A 15,705-nucleotide genomic window follows, 5' to 3' on the forward strand; every position below is an offset into this window, starting at 1 on the left:
CAACCCAAAGAATTTACCATTCTGAAAATCCTAGGGCCCTTAAGAATTATGCTAAGTCTACCCTGCTTGTTCTCTAAAGGTGGAACAAAAAGCCTGGATGACAGCACATCTGTTTACAGCATGGTTTACTGAATATTGTAACTCTTGAGACCTGCTCAGAAAAGTTTTCTTTCAAAATATTACTGCTCATTGACAATGCATCTGGTCAAGAAAGGGTTCTGAGGGAGATGTACAAGGAGATTAATGTTGTTTTTGTGCCTGCTAGCACAACATCCATTCTGCAGCCCATGGATCAAGGAACACTTTCAACCTTGAAGTCTTATTATTTTAAAAATACATTTCTTAAGGCCCTAGCTGCCATAGATAGTGATACCTCTGATGGATTTAGGAAAAAAAAATAGGAAAAGCTTCTGGAAAGGACTCACTATTTTAGATGCTGTTAAGACCATTCAGGATTCATGGGTGGAGGTCAAAATGTCACCATTAACAGTTTGGAAGAAGTTGATTCCAACCCTCGTGGATGACTTTGAAGAGTTTGAGACTTAAGAGGAGGAAGTAACTGCAGATATGGTAGAGACAGCAATAGAACTAGAATTAGTTCTCTTGTAATATGATAAAACTTGAACAGATGAAAAGTTGCTTTTTATGGACAAGCAAAGAAAGTGTTTTCTTCTTCCTTTTTTTTTTTTTTTTTTTTGGCAGTCTCAGTTTGAAGAAAGTGTTTTTTGAGATGGAATCTGTTCCTGGTGAAGATGCTGTGAACATTGTTGAAATGGCAGTAAAGAATTTAGAATATTACATAAACTTACTAGATAAAGCAGCTGCAGGGTTTGAGAAGATTGTCTCCCAATTTTTAAAGAAGAAAAATTTGGGTAAAATTTACCCAAAATGACCTGTTGTGGGTAAAATGCTATCAGACAGCATCACATGCTACTGTGAAATCTTTCATGAAAGGAAGAATCAATCAGTGCAGCAAGCTACAATTGTTATCTAAGAAATTGGCATAGCCAACCTAACCTGCAACAACCACCACCCTGATCAGTCATCAGGGCCAGACCCTCCACCAGCAAAAAGATTATGACTCACTGAAGGCTCAGATGATCCTTAGCATTTGTTAGCGATAACGTTTTTTTTGTTTTTTTTTTGTTTGTTTGTTTGTTTTTGAGGCAGAGTCTCACTCTGTCGCCGGGGCTGGAGTGCAGTGGCCGGATCTCAGCTCACTGCAAGGTCCGCCTCCCGGGTTTACGCCATTCTTCTGCCTCAGCCTCCCGAGTAGCTGGGACTACAGGCGCCCGCCACTTCGCCCGGCTAGTTTTTTTGTATTTTAGTAGAGACGGGGTTTCACCGTGTTAGCCAGGATGGTCTCGATCTCCTGACCTCGTGATCCGCCCGTCTCGGCCTCCCAAAGTGCTGGGATTACAGGCTTGAGCCACCGCGCCCGGCCACGATAAAGTATTTTTAAATAAGGTACGTACATTGTCTTTTTAGACATAATGCTATTACACACTTAATATATTACAGTATGCTGTAAACGTAACTTAAATGCACTGGAAAACCAAAACACCTTATGCGACTCCCTTTATTGTGATACACGCTTTATTGTGGTAGTCTGGAACCAAACTTGCGTATCTCCGAAGTATGCCGGTACTCTGCTAGAGGGAAGATGCAAATGTAGCCCTCAGTTTCCTGGTGGCTGGCAGATACAAAATGGAAAGCAAAGGTCATTAACATCATTCATGGTGGCCATCAGACAGCAACACAGCAGTTGCTTAGGAGAAGCATAGGGCTTCTTGGTACACACAACTGAGAGAAATTTCCCTTAAAGTGGACCCTGAGTTGGATGATATAATGAATCTAATGGCTACGCATAATCAGCAATATCCTGGGGCCCTTTATTGTAATATTTCTCACGCAGGCTAACATACGCAGTTCTAGGGAAAAAATGATGCTGTCCAAACATACAGCTATTTGGTTTGGCTTATCTAAGGATAAAATACCTAGTATCCAGAGAAGTAGATGAACTTACATCCTCCATACGGTCTCCCATAAATATTATTTGTTTTTGCAGCTGATCCTTTAATAAGTATCAGGTAGCCAGAAGTTCAAGATTTTACACTCATTGACATTGACAGGCACTTGGAATGGTACTACTTTTTTTTGGGGGGTGGACATCTCACTCTGTCACCCAGGCTGGAGTGCAGTGGTGTGATCTTGGCTCACTGTAACCTCCACCTCCTGGATTCAGGTGATTTTCCTGCCTCAGCCTCCCAAGTAGCTGGGATTACAGGCGCCCACCACCACACCCGGCTAATTTTTGTATTTTTAGTAGAGATGGGGTTTCGCCATGTTGGCCAGGCTGCTCTCGAACTCCTGAGCTCATGTGATCTGCCTGCCTCGGCCTTCCAAAGTGCTGGGATTACAGGCGTGAGCCACTGTGCCCAGCCAAGTACTACTTTTTTTATTAGTTAAGTTGGAGCCATAATCATTATAACTGAGCTGAAATTAGGATTGCCATCCACTTAAGAAAATTGAGTGGTCTAACAAGGATAAAAGCCTAAGTATAAGGCTAATTCATGTTCATACTGAAACCTTTTGGGGAATAGGCCTAAAATACATAGAAAGTATTTGAAGAGGTTTTAATTGTACTAGCCAAAGGGAACCTGGTAGAAATGCTTGTGTTATAAGAGTTTATTTTTTAAAAAGCTGAATTTATGTGACCAGGCACGGTGGCTCACGCCTGTAATCCCAGCACTTTGGGAGACCGAGGCGGGTGGATCACGAGGTCAAGAGTTCAAGACCAGCGTGGCCAATATGGTGAAACCCCATCACTACTAAAAATACAAAAAAATTAGCCAGGTGTGGTGACACATGCTTGTGGTCCCAGCTACTCGGGAGGCTGAGGCAAAAGAATTGTTTGTACCCGGGAGGCAGAGGTTGCAGTGAGCCGAGATCATGCCACTGCACTCCAGCCTGGGCAACAGAGCGAGACTCCATCCCAAAAAAAAAAGAGCTGAATTTATCAACAAATTGCTATGGAGGTTTTTATATATTCAGCATGCTGTAATTTACCTCACAGACTTTCTTAAGGCTACTTTCTTTCTAAATTATACTATATGGGGGTCACAAAATAGCAAATCTTTAATAATCACCTTTAACGATTAAGTATTGTTTAAGTCAGACCACTCAACTATGAATGCATAAATATTCATGGACATCTATTACATAGCAAGCAGTGCTGTGCTGGGCCGAGTGATTTTAAATAACAGACTTTTTGGTAAGTAGAGAATTTGTACAAGCAGTCCTTGCTGTTTTCCACATTAATGCTTAGAAAAAATACGTTATAAAAATGATCTTTCCAAAATGAATTATGAAGCCCCGTGAGAATGATATGGCAATTTGTGGTTACGTATTTTACTAGAGGGTTAATATCAAATAAATAAAAAAATACTAAGGAATAAACAAAAAAAATTTTTAAGATGCAGTTATATAATGAATTAGAACAATATATTTTAATCATAAGTTTTAAATTAGTGTGGACTTTGACTTCTCCTGGACAAATTCCTTCATTTTATAGATAAAGCTGGGACTGTGGCTTACCCAGTTATAAAGTTAATGGCAAATACCACATTGTCATATATTTTAAATGATACACATTACATGTTCTCTGCTTTATAAAAATCATAGAAAATAACTGCCCCATAGATTATTAAAAGTGTTAGACTAAGGATTCTTAAAAATTTTTTCCGTCGAATGTTTCTTCCATTATTAATTCCATGAAGTCCATGTTACAGAAGATTTTGTCTACAACAGTGCAGTTACATTCTTCGCATTAGAAATACAACCACCAGCTAGAGTTCCTAATCAGTATAAGGAAGTAGTTGTTAGGAGAGGGGATGTGCTTCTAGTCCAAATGAAGATTTCCATTTTGAGTTTTTGAAGTAATGGAACTAACCCAGCCTTTACAGGCCCCAGGAATCTGGGAACCTCAGCTTTCAAAGTACTGTACCAGTCCTTAACAGTTTTCCTGGACATGTGATTGGATGCCTCCTTCTGTAACATGCAGGAGTATTCTGTTTCTCTTCATTGAGTGTTTAAAAATAATCATGCCTATTTTAAGGAAAAAATCTACAGAACTAAGATTCAGAAGATAAGTGGTAGATTTAGTCATATACCTTTGTCTATCTGTTTGGTTCAACCTTTCATCAACTGTAAAAGACGCACATTTTTTCTTGTGCTAAATCTAAGAATTTAACTGTAGTTTTGAGAATCTTGAGTGTAGTCTCTTGTTCACCTTTTTTTCCTTTTCTTATTTCCCCCACACCCTAGATTCACTTAAATACTGAACTTCTAAAGGGCAAGTTAATAGTGTAGTTGTTTAATAAAAAGCAAACCTTTTCATGAACAATATATATTACATAATAAAAGGTGTTCCTTTACTTTTCAGTACTATAGTGAATAGCTTTTTACAGTAGAATCTCACTTAGAGGGTGTCTTAAAGCTTAACACAAAGTGCTTATGCAGCATGTTATAAAACAGTTCTATTAAGGTACATTTGGATCTTTGGGTGTGTGGTTTGCTTAAAGTACACTGCATTAGTAAGTTGGCAGCTTGCTTTCTTTAAAAACATCAAAAGTTTTAAAAGGTTTATTTCAGGGCATGTGTTAGTGTTTTGTGTGTGGTTCTTTGTTCCTGTTCTAAACTGTTATTAACCACTGAAGTGAACCTTTTCCCGGGTTTGGCCTTTTGGTATTCACAGTGTATTCAAAACCTAATTACAGATTAGTCTATATTTGAGACTTTAGAGCAAGTATCAGAAGACCCAAAAAGAAAATGAGAGTAGCAGTATCATTTCATGTTGAGATAAAGAGACCCAAAACATGAATGGGCGTCAAGTCATCTGAAGAGAAGAAAAAAGAGAAGGAACTTCATTCACTGAGACGGTTTATGAGTTGGGGATTATGGGAATATTCATGACTCAATCAAGAAGCACAGTGAATTGATGTTTGAAATAGCTCATCTTTTAAGTAAACATTGGATAAATGCAAAGTAGACTCAGTATTCACTACACGTAGAAATAGCTATTTCGGTATAACAGAAATAGCAGTTTGTTAATCCCTTCCTGAGTTGGTTTAATTTACCAAGTAAATCACAAATTTTATTCTTTATTTGTGAATATTTAATTCAAATATTTAATGGAAATATGAGTTTGCTTTATAATTACTCATGCTGATCCATACACATATTTCTGAGAGAAAGCAATTTCTAATGGTGAAATAGTTACAATAATATTTTTGAAATTTGAACGCACTGTGATATTGAAGCATTAATTTGAAGGATCGGAAAGTAGGAAGTTTTTGTTGCCAATATTCAACTTCATTGTTTATGGATAACTTGGCTTTCTGTGCAGTCAGATGGCACAGTTAGTATACAGACATTCTTGGAAACTTGTATCAAAATTTAAAATGAATGAATTTATGAGAAATAATTCTGCTTATTATTTGTAATATAGCTTTCTTGAAAAGCGAGAAATCAGAATGTAGTTTCTAAAGCTTCAAGTGAGTATGTATACATAGTCAGCATCTTTCAGCCTTGATAATAAGATGCAACCATTCAGGTGAAGGGATTTTTTTCCCACTTGTGTTGTTGGACCTGGGTATCCTGTTCTATGTTGCTTGTCTGGTTCAGGTGGAAGCCACCAGCTTTCCTTGACCTTCATTATCCGTGTGTGTCTTGCCTCCCATTCCCAGGCTTGCTGTAGCTCTTCTGATCCTGTCTTCCTCCCGCTCAATCACTAGTGTAGTATTCATGAAGCCAACTAAGTTCGTTTTTCCCTTTGGAAACCACAGCTCTTATTTTCTGTGACATATTTTGGGCAACTTCATTTATCATTGATTGAGCATATACAGTGATAGGGCCTTGTTCTGGACACGGAAGGCGCTGAGCAGTTGTGGTCCCATCTTGTATTGTTCTCCAAGGGCTTCTCCAAATGTGTGTAGATTTAGTCTCCTCAGGAGGGCACAAATTTCATCAGAATATGATAGCATATTGTGTACTGTTTGGTCATCCTTAGGCATAGACTACTTAGGAGGTGTCAGTAACTATTTTGTTCCCTGATTTTTACTGAAATGCGTCCTTTTTTTTTTTTTTTGAGACGGAGTCTCGCCATGTCACCAGGCTGGAGTGCAGTGGTGTGATCTCGGCTCATTGCAACCTCCGCCTCCAGGGTTCAAGTGATTCTCCCTGAAATGTATCTTATTTTAAGTCAAAGGTAATACTTAAAACAAGACCAAATAGACTTAAAATAACAGCATTTGCTTTGTCACTATGAGCTTTCCTTTGTTATTATGAGTTAACATATGGTAGCAGACTGGGTGTAGTAGCTCACGCCCTGTAATTCCAGCAGTTTGTGAAGCCAAGTGGGGAGGATTGCTTGAGGCCCAGACTTCGAGACCAGCCTGGGCAACATAGTGAGACCCCCATCTTGACAAAAAAAAAATTAACAAATTAGCCAGGTGTGGTGCTGCATGCCTGTGGTCCCACCTACTTGGGAGACTGAGACGGGAGAATCACTTGAGCCTAGGAGGTCAAGGCTGTAGTGAGCTGTGTTTACATCACTCCTGGGTGACAGTGCAAGACTCTGTGTCAAACAAACATGGTAGCAGATGTAGTGTGTGTTTCTTAATCAGAGAAGTGTAGACAAGGCTAACTCTCCAGGCTTTAATGTCCTCATATTTAGTAATGATACCTGCAAGGTTGTATGAGAACCAAATGAAATGCCAAATTTGGAAATACATAGTAGATACATCATAGCCTTAGAGTGAGAGAGTAAGCTGGGGATGCTTCTCAAAGGCAGGATATCACGTGTGTCCTCATATCCAAGTGCATTGTGAAAGTGAAAGAACAAAGAAAAAAATGTTTTCCAGTTAATGTTTAAAGGATACATTGATCATAATTGCGCTTTAACACTCACCTCCGGTCTCCCCCCACCCCATTCGCACCTCCTGCCCCCGTTACTGCCTGGTAACTTAGGTAAGTGTCCTTTGTCATTCCTGAGGTTTCAAGGCATGGTAGTACTATGTCCTGATATTCTAATTGTAAATATTTAAGGGAAATTTGGCATTTTTTCATTTTGTGGTTTTCATATTAAAGTACATTAAATAGTCTTTGTGCTTTCATTTAGGAAAAAAAACTGCTTACCTGTTAATTTTAGAAAAATCTGATTTTCATTTAGACCTTACAGAGTGAGACACCCGCATCAGAGTGGCTCTTGGTGTCTTTCAATCCAATTGGATCTTGCTCAGAATAGTCTCTTGTAGGGAGTAAGGCTGCTGTACCGCCTCCCTGCAGTAGTCCATCCCGCTTAGGATGGGGTCACCAGTGGGGCAAAAGGATGGGTAGACCTGGCCATGCACTGCCCTGTTGTTCTCAAATCATGTATCAAAAGGAGTTGGACTTCTTCTCTTCATACAGTATAGCATTCCCAAGTAGAAATATTTCTCAGTGAAATGTGGAGAGAAGCACCTGTTTGAGATTCCCATGTTGTGTTGTGTAAGTTAGATGATTTTTTTTTTTAAAGACCACATTCATTTCCAGAATTCTAGGTAACAATTTAGAAAATGTCTTTCTCCTAACCCCCCCAGTTTTTAAAAATCCTTCAACTGATGAACTGATGTGAAACTTTCTTACATTCACTGAAAAAAACAAAAATAGGTCAAGCTGTTTCTAAGCAACTAAATGAATTAATTTTAAAACTAAGAATGTGGCCTTATTTTGGGAAAGCAAGAAAGTTTACTGGTTTGTCTGCTGTTTAACAAATGGAAGTGAGCTCACCAGAAAATTGAGACTCAACTTTTAAGAGATGGGTTAGGATTTTTTTTTAAGTTTTTCTAGTTTAATTTTATATACAAGGAGTTAATGCTGCCTTCATAATAACTATTATCCTATTTTCTCAATAAATAGTTTCAGTAAAACAATTGGACTTTCCCTTCCCCTCCCCCCACAGATTTCGTATCAGTCTGAATCTAATACCTCGAATGAGAAGTGCTTCACCAAGCATCGTGGCACTCACCTGTAGTCTCAGCTACTCAGGAGGCTGAGGCAGCAGGATCCATTGAGCTCAGGAGTCTGAGTCTAGCCTGGGCAACATAGCAAGACCTACAAGTTTTAAATTACTGGAAAAATAATATGGAAAGAATAAATTACTGATAAAAGAATATGAAAATGTTATGTTCTTTATATCCAACCATGGTAGGCTTTTTTGAGTTCCTGCAATGCTAATAAGAATTCATAAAAAGGACAATTCTTCATTTTCTTGGGTACTCATCACTAATGCTGCCTTGCTGGTAAAAAGGAATACTTACATCTTCAATTGCAGATTGTTTACTTTTAAATATAAAAGATATAAATGTCAAATATTAAATGTATTTTACATGGTTTTCCTATATAAAGTAGAATGCTTGCCAGTTTTGCCTCTAGGTCACTCACTTTGATCCAGCCAACCCACCTTAATTGATAATTTCCACTAATATGTTAAATTACATTAAAAGGACAAAAATATTTATCATGCTTACTATAACCTATGTTTTAAAATAGAAATCAGGCACAGTGGCTCACACCTGTAATCCCAGGACTTTGGGAGGCCGAGGCAGGAGGATCACTTGAGCCCAGTTCAGGACCAGCCTGAGCAACAAAGTGAGACCCTGTCTGTACAAAAAAATTAAAAATAAAAACCTAGCCAGGCGTGGTGGCACCTGCCTGTGGTCTTAGCTACAGGCGAGGCCAAGGCAGGAGAATCACTTGAGCCCAGGAGGTTGAGGCTGCAGTAAGCCCTGTTAGTGCCACTGCACTCCAACCTGGGCGACAGAGTAGGACCCCCGTCTCAAAATACAAAATAAAATAGGAGGTGCATGACTAAGTTAGCAATGAAGTAGTATAGATGATGACTTTTCCACTTTTAATAGGGGATTGGCATGTACTGTGGACAGTTGACATTTGTGGAGGAAATCTACATTTCAGAGAGAGATAAACTTTTCTTATTTATAGCTGGCAAAGTACTTTTTCGTGTGTGTTTTTACAGAATCATTGCACTTCTCATATTTGTTGCAAGCATCTCCCACAGCTTCCCTTGTCTTTTAATTTAGGACATATAAATAAAAGTATACATTTCAATATGGCCATATTGATGGATCTTTTCCTTTATAACTCTTATTACTTAAGAAGTCATTTCCCAGTCTAAGGCCACCTCTGCTTTCTTTTAGTTTTTTAAAATGGTGTCGTTGTATATTTTCTTGTGACCCAGACATTTCTAACTGTGGGTTCTTGATTGGGCTTCAGAGAATCTGAGAATTCCTTAAAATTCTCTACATAATTGTACATGTACTTAATACATGCTGTTTTCCATGTTAAGAGTTCACAGTTTTTATTAGATCCTCAAAGGGATCAGTCTCTCCTCCCATTTCCAAAATATGTCTGAGACCTACTGCTCTAATCCATCTGGACTTGATTTGGATAAAAGGTGGTATGGTGAGACTCATTTTTTCTTTTTTCCCCAAATAGTTAAGTATACCAACCATTTAGTAAATAACTACCTCCTGATTCGTGATACCTTTGAAAATCAATGTTTTCTTTATTTTATCCCCACAGAGAAAGTTAGAGAAATTCAAGAAAACTTGATGCTTTCATTGAAGCTCTTCATCAGGAGAAATAAATTATATTAAGTGAGTAAAAATTCTATAACTGTATTGGTGCTGACTAAATACAAAATTATACTTTTCTTAATAGTTTATCATTCTGCTTCACTTACATCCTGGTTGTTACTTATGCTGTAATTTCAGTGGCATCAATCTCGGAAACTAGCTTCCGAAATTCATTTGTGTAATGTTCCTTTGAATAACTTGATTGCCTTCTGGCTGAACTAAAAATATCCTCTAGAACTCATTTTGAATAGAACAAAGGTGAACAGAGAGCTAAGATATTGTATAATATGCAGGTGACTCATTTTCTAGGTGTAAAGAATTGCGCTGTAGTTGACATTACTTTATTCCTCATTGCTTGTAGTCTGTCAATAATCATGTGTATGTTAAATATTTAACTTACAAAGTTTTCTGTTTGACTTAATTAAAATTTTAATAATTGTTCTTACTCTTTATCTCTTTTGTTTAAAAACATTTAGATAAGTGTTTTTCCTACTTAATTTAGATAGCCTTAGAATTTAGTACTCCTCTCAGTGAATTTACTTTCTTGTCTGATTCTGTTTTCTGGCGTTAGAGGCTTGTTCCTAATAAAATACATATTTAAGAACTTTTCCTTAGTAGCATAATCCATTAATTGTTGCTGAAAAATTGTAAACAGTAAGTCACTTGCGTGAGATGAGCCCTCGCTCTGCCACCCAGGCTGGAGTACAGTGGTGCAATCGCAGTTCACTGCAGCCTCAACCTCCTGGGCTCAAGCAATCCTCCCACATCAGCCTCTCAAGAAACTGGAGCCACAGGCTCATGCCACCATGCCCAGCTAATTTCTGTAATTTTTTGTAGAGATGGGGTTTCACCCTGCTGTCCAGGCTGGCATTTGCTTTTATAAAAGGAGTTGAAAAAAGAAAAATACTATAGTTAAGTCATTATCACTTCATATATTTTGTCACTTTTGTCTGTGAGCCTTACCCTGTAGACAGCATGCAGCAGGCTCAGAACTGAAAGGAGTAGTTCAGGTCAGGTCAGAAAAGGCTTTTAAACCAAACAACCTACTTTACTGTCAGGAAAATGTATTTGAGAAAGCAGAGTGGAAAGGGAAGCGCAACTCACATGGTACATCATTGGGAACAGTAGGCCAGCAATGAAGGAGAGAAACAAGGCTTAGAAAACTTGAAAATAAAGCTTTGTTACATTATTTCATTTGTTTCTTTAGTAAGTTAAGACAGGCCAGTGCAGTGGCTCACTCCTGTAATCCCAGCACTTAGGGAGACCAAGGTGGGTGGATCACTTGAGGTCAGGAGTTGGAGACCAGCCTGACCAACATGGTGAAACCCCGTCTCTACTAAAAATACAAAAATTGCCCAGGCGTGCTGGCACATGCCTGTAATTCCAGCTACTCGGGAGCCTGAGCTAGGAGAACCACTTGAACCTGAAAGCAGTGGTTGCAGTAAGCAGAAATCGTGCCACTGCACTCCAGCCTGGGCGACAGAGTGAGACTGTCTCAAAAAAAAAGTTAAGACAGATATGTGGAAATATACAGAAATACATAATCATCTTTAACACAAGGTAAACATAATTTTTGTGTTTTATAAGTGTCCATGTTCATAAATCCTTTCTACATCTTCTGTGTATGAATATTTTATTTTAAAACCGTTAAGTGTTACAGTATCACCCTAGTCATGATAGTTACCATGAATACTTACTATTAGAAGTAAACATCTTTAGTACCTTGATCTTTATCATCTTTAGCACCAGAGCTTACATGATAGTTTTGTTTACCGATCTGTACGTGCTTTGCAGGGAAAAATTGATGAAAGCCCCGGAAGCCCCATTAAAAATATAAGCTGTATTTCTGTTTTTTTAACAAAATGAGGAAGCTGAAAGCCAGCCAGTGTTTTACATAATGGTGTCTCTCCCCTCAGCTGATCAGTGTGACATCCAGAATTGCTGTTGCTGCTACCTGTCTAGTCTCTAAGACCCTTTTCAACCCTTGTGACTTAAGACTCTGAACTTTGTTACAAAGTATCTTGTGAACTGGACAGATGATCTGTTTTGTACCCTGCAGATGCATTTAAAAGAGTAAATCTGGGCCGGGCGTGGTGGCTCAAGCCTGTAATCCCAGCACTTTGGGAGGCCGAGACGGGTGGATCACGAGGTCAGGAGATCGAGACCATCCTGGCTAACGCGGTGAAACCCCGTCTCTACTAAAAAAATACAAAAAACTAGCTGGGCGGGATGGCGGGCGCCTGTAGTCCCAGCTACTCGGGAGGCTGAGGCAGGAGAATGGCGTGAACCCGGGAGGCGGAGCTTGCAGTGAGCTGAGATCCGGCCACTGCACTCCAGCCTGGGCAACAGAGCGAGACTCTGTCTCAAAAAAAGAAAAAAAGTAAATCTGGCAGAATGGTAACCTTGCTTCATTCTGACCATTTTATAAAAGTTACCAAGGACCCTAAGGAATACTTTCTCAAGTGTAATTTTGACACATAGGATTCCTAGTTAATTGTTACTCTAATATTTGCTGAAGATGTTTATATGCTATACAGCCTTACACAGATTCTTCTCCAATCAATTTTAGTATATGCTTTTAACTTTTTCTACAAGAAATGAATTCCAGTATATTTTTATTTATGTTTGATAAAAAAATTATGCCAATACTGTTATGGTAGGTGATAGACTATATAACTTTAGAAAAACTAGCAAACATAAGCAGGTAGGCTTCAACGTTGTTATGATCATGCAGTAATAAACTTTGTTTAGAAATTTTGCATTTGTCTCCCCTGACCTCAGTTTGTTAAATGGGTTTATTTTTACAGATTCATACTTATAATCAGCTCTGCATATATCTGAAGAACAAAAACATCAACGTCTTTTGTCCAGCCTCCTTTTCTTCTGCTGTTCCACCTTTCTAAACATACAATAAAGTCATGGGATAAAAATAATTGATGTGTGTTACGGGCGCTTTAACCATCAGCTGCCTTTCGAATGGAAGAACAGTGGTAATGGATTAACATCCTACTTTGCTGTACTAAAGTGACAAATGGGAATAATAGAATTGATACGGCCATTAGGTTCAGTCCTTGAAGATAAGAAACTTGCTCTCTGTTGGTTGTCTTATTTGTGGTGGTGGCACTAGTTTACCGCGTTCACTGAGGGTACTCAGTGTCAATTTCTTCTTCAGAAATACAATGCTAGGTGTTTTGAAATAAGACTTATATAGCAATTTTTTTAAAGTTATCAATTGTATATAAAATCACAATAGCGTGCTAAATCATTGTGTGTGTCTGTAGTATTCTATTCCCAGAAACTATTTGACCATGATAATTCAGTTTATATTCACCACATGAAAGAAAAGTGGGTAACAGAAGAACCCCTATAACAGGTTAATTTGGATTGTAACAATTCAGTGTACATTCAGTGAAAGAAGTTTCAACCCTTCATAGCCAGCGAAGAAATTTGCCTTGGAAGCTAAGTCAGTACCAGCTTTTACCTATTTGATTCAGTTGCTGTTTTCTCACTCTATATCCATTTGAAATTGATTTATTTTAGATGTTGTATACTTATGTTAGGCTTTCTGTTAATAGTGGGTTTTTTCCTGTTGACAGAGCCACTGGATTATGACACAGGATGAGGAAGATTAAAGATAATCAATTGACTAATTTCATTTAGAATATTATCAAACATTTCAACTAGACATCAGAAAAGGCTTTCTTTGATAAGACTATTTTAAATAGAAATTATTTCAATAATTAAAGTAATGTTGACCATCCCCTCTTAGCTGAATAAAGAAAATTTAGTTTAATTTATTGCAATTTAATTACAGTACTACCTTTATAACATTTTCATGTGTTTTAAATAAATATTTTTTAATTGGCTACAGGACATTCAAGCAAAGAAATGCTTTTTTTACTTAAAATGTCTATCTCATTTGCTGCCTTTTCACTAAGGCTTTACTTTGTTAATAAAAATGTCCATTGTGTGATGTTTTTTATTTTACAGTTCACTAAATCTTATTTTCTTGGAATTGCTTTTTGGTAACAGCTCCATTGCTACTCCCCATTTTATTGTTTTCCATCATGCATGCTTCGTTGTGATCCCTCAAGATGTAACACTTGGTACACACGGTTGAGGATATGGAAAAACACTTCCGAAAGCGGGAATTCAGTGTATGTTTGTTTTATACTGTTTGATAAGGAAAGTAGGTCCAGTTTTAAGCAGCACAGATGTGCTGGTAGATGCATAGTCAGGAACTTTTTTTCTTTCTTTTAGGTCTAGGGACAGGAGTGAATAGAAAGGGAGGAGAACTCTATTATGTTGAATACACAGATTAGGAGATCACCTTACTGGGTACACCCCTCTAACCAGTGCTTACAGGTTAATTCATGTTAATGAATATTTTTGCAGTTGTAAAGCATAACAATTACAACTACAGATCTATTTCTAAAGAATAAAACAGGACCATATTTATTTACTTCTGTCAACTATAGAGAGAAAGAAATACCCTCAGCTGTATTTCCACAGATTTCTCCCAAGGAAAAAGCTAATATTAGTCACTACTGTTATCACATCCCTTTGTGTAAGTTTTAAAAAGAGGTGGAGGGAGAGCTTCGTTTCTTTGAGGAGATAAGTATTGTAACGTATGTGAATAGATGGTAACAATATTACTGAAAGTCCCACATGAGAGTCCTGACGTCCTCTCCATGCCGCACAGTAATTTGGCTGCTTTTATGGGTTTTTTCTTCTTTTTAGCTGATCTCATCCTAAGTATGCTTTATTTTTCCTTGAAAGCTAGGTATTTATCAAGTGTAGATGGTACTGAAAGAAAATAAAATTCAGTCTCCAGAGTAAACCTTGTGTCCAGAGTAAAGTCTTGTGTCGGTAGTTCGAAAGTTAGAAATGATTCAAATTTCAGCAAAAAGATATTAAATAGACAGAAGTTAAATTCGGACTAGCCACAGAATCATTTGTTTTTATGTCAGAATTTGCAAAGAGTGGAGTGGACAAAGCTCTCTATGGAAGATTGAACAACTGTAAATAGATGATATCCAAAATTAATTCGGCTAGGACTTCAGTTTTTTTTTTTTTTTTTTTTTTTTTTTGAGACGGAGTCTCGCTCTGTCGCCCCGGGCTGGAGTGCAGTGGCCAGATCTCAGCTCACTGCAAGCTCCGCCTCCCTAAGGTTCATGCCTTCTTCCTGGCTCAGCCTCCCGAGTAGCTGGGACTAAGGCGCACCGCTCTCGCCCGGCTTAGTTTTTGTATTTTTTAGTAGAGACGGGGTTTCCACCGTGTTAGCCAGGATGGTCTCGATGTCCTGGACCTCGTGATCCCGCCGTTCTCGGCCTCCCAAAGTGCTGGGATTACAGGCTTGAACCACCGCGCCCGGCCAGGACTTCAGTTTTAAAAATCAGTGTACCTAGGCAGTGCACAGTAGGAAATAAGTGGCCCTTGCAGCTTCCCCGTTTAACCCACTGTGCTGTAGTTGCATGTGGAACAATCAGCCTTTCAGGTAGTTTATTATATTGCCCTCTCATTGTATTCCCATTTTCCACAGTTTTTTCCAGCAGACTTCGTTCTGCAAATTATTCGGCCTCCAAATGCAAATGAATGGTATAAAAATAAGTAAGGAACATGGCAGAGAGTGGCGCCTCCCAGCCTCACAATGCTGGGATTTGACATAGGATAAGAGGGTGTACATGTAAAAGATAAAATCTTTAGTTAATAATTTTGTGTTTATTTATTCTAGATGTATGTATCTGAGGAAAGAAATATGGCATTTTTGCTTTCCAATAAAGGGGATCAAAGTAATGGTTTTTACCTCAGTTCTCTAAGCTGGTATATGTTGTAGCTCTAGCAGTGTGGAAATGTGCTTTAAAATATGCTTACCTTTTGAATGATCATGGCTATATGTTGTTTAAATACTTAAAACTTACCTTGTTTTCACTTGTGCACTGTGAATGAACTTTGTATTATTTTTTTAAAACCTTCACATTACATGTAGATATTATTGCAACTTATATTT

The 15,705-nt window shown here is 38.2% G+C and overlaps 1 protein-coding gene across 4 annotated transcripts in view; it reads left to right on the top strand.

Annotated features, from left to right (window-relative positions):
- Positions 1-14,535, top strand: part of OPA1 (OPA1 mitochondrial dynamin like GTPase) — a 101,022-nt gene extending 86,487 nt beyond the window's left edge. For all 4 annotated transcript variants that reach the window (XM_017873455.1, XM_017873457.1, XM_017873456.1 and 1 more), the window contains 2 exons: positions 9,643-9,716; positions 12,503-14,535. In XM_017873455.1, the coding sequence (XP_017728944.1) occupies positions 9,643-9,716 (74 nt within the window). In that variant the 3' untranslated portion in view covers positions 12,503-14,535. The remainder of the gene's footprint in view (positions 1-9,642; positions 9,717-12,502) is intronic.
- Positions 14,536-15,705: the final 1,170 nt, after the last annotated feature.

The sequence above is a fragment of the Rhinopithecus bieti genome, unplaced genomic scaffold (assembly GCF_001698545.2).
Source record: "Rhinopithecus bieti isolate Rb0 unplaced genomic scaffold, ASM169854v2 scaffold_5626, whole genome shotgun sequence".
Lineage (NCBI taxonomy): Eukaryota > Metazoa > Chordata > Mammalia > Primates > Cercopithecidae > Rhinopithecus > Rhinopithecus bieti.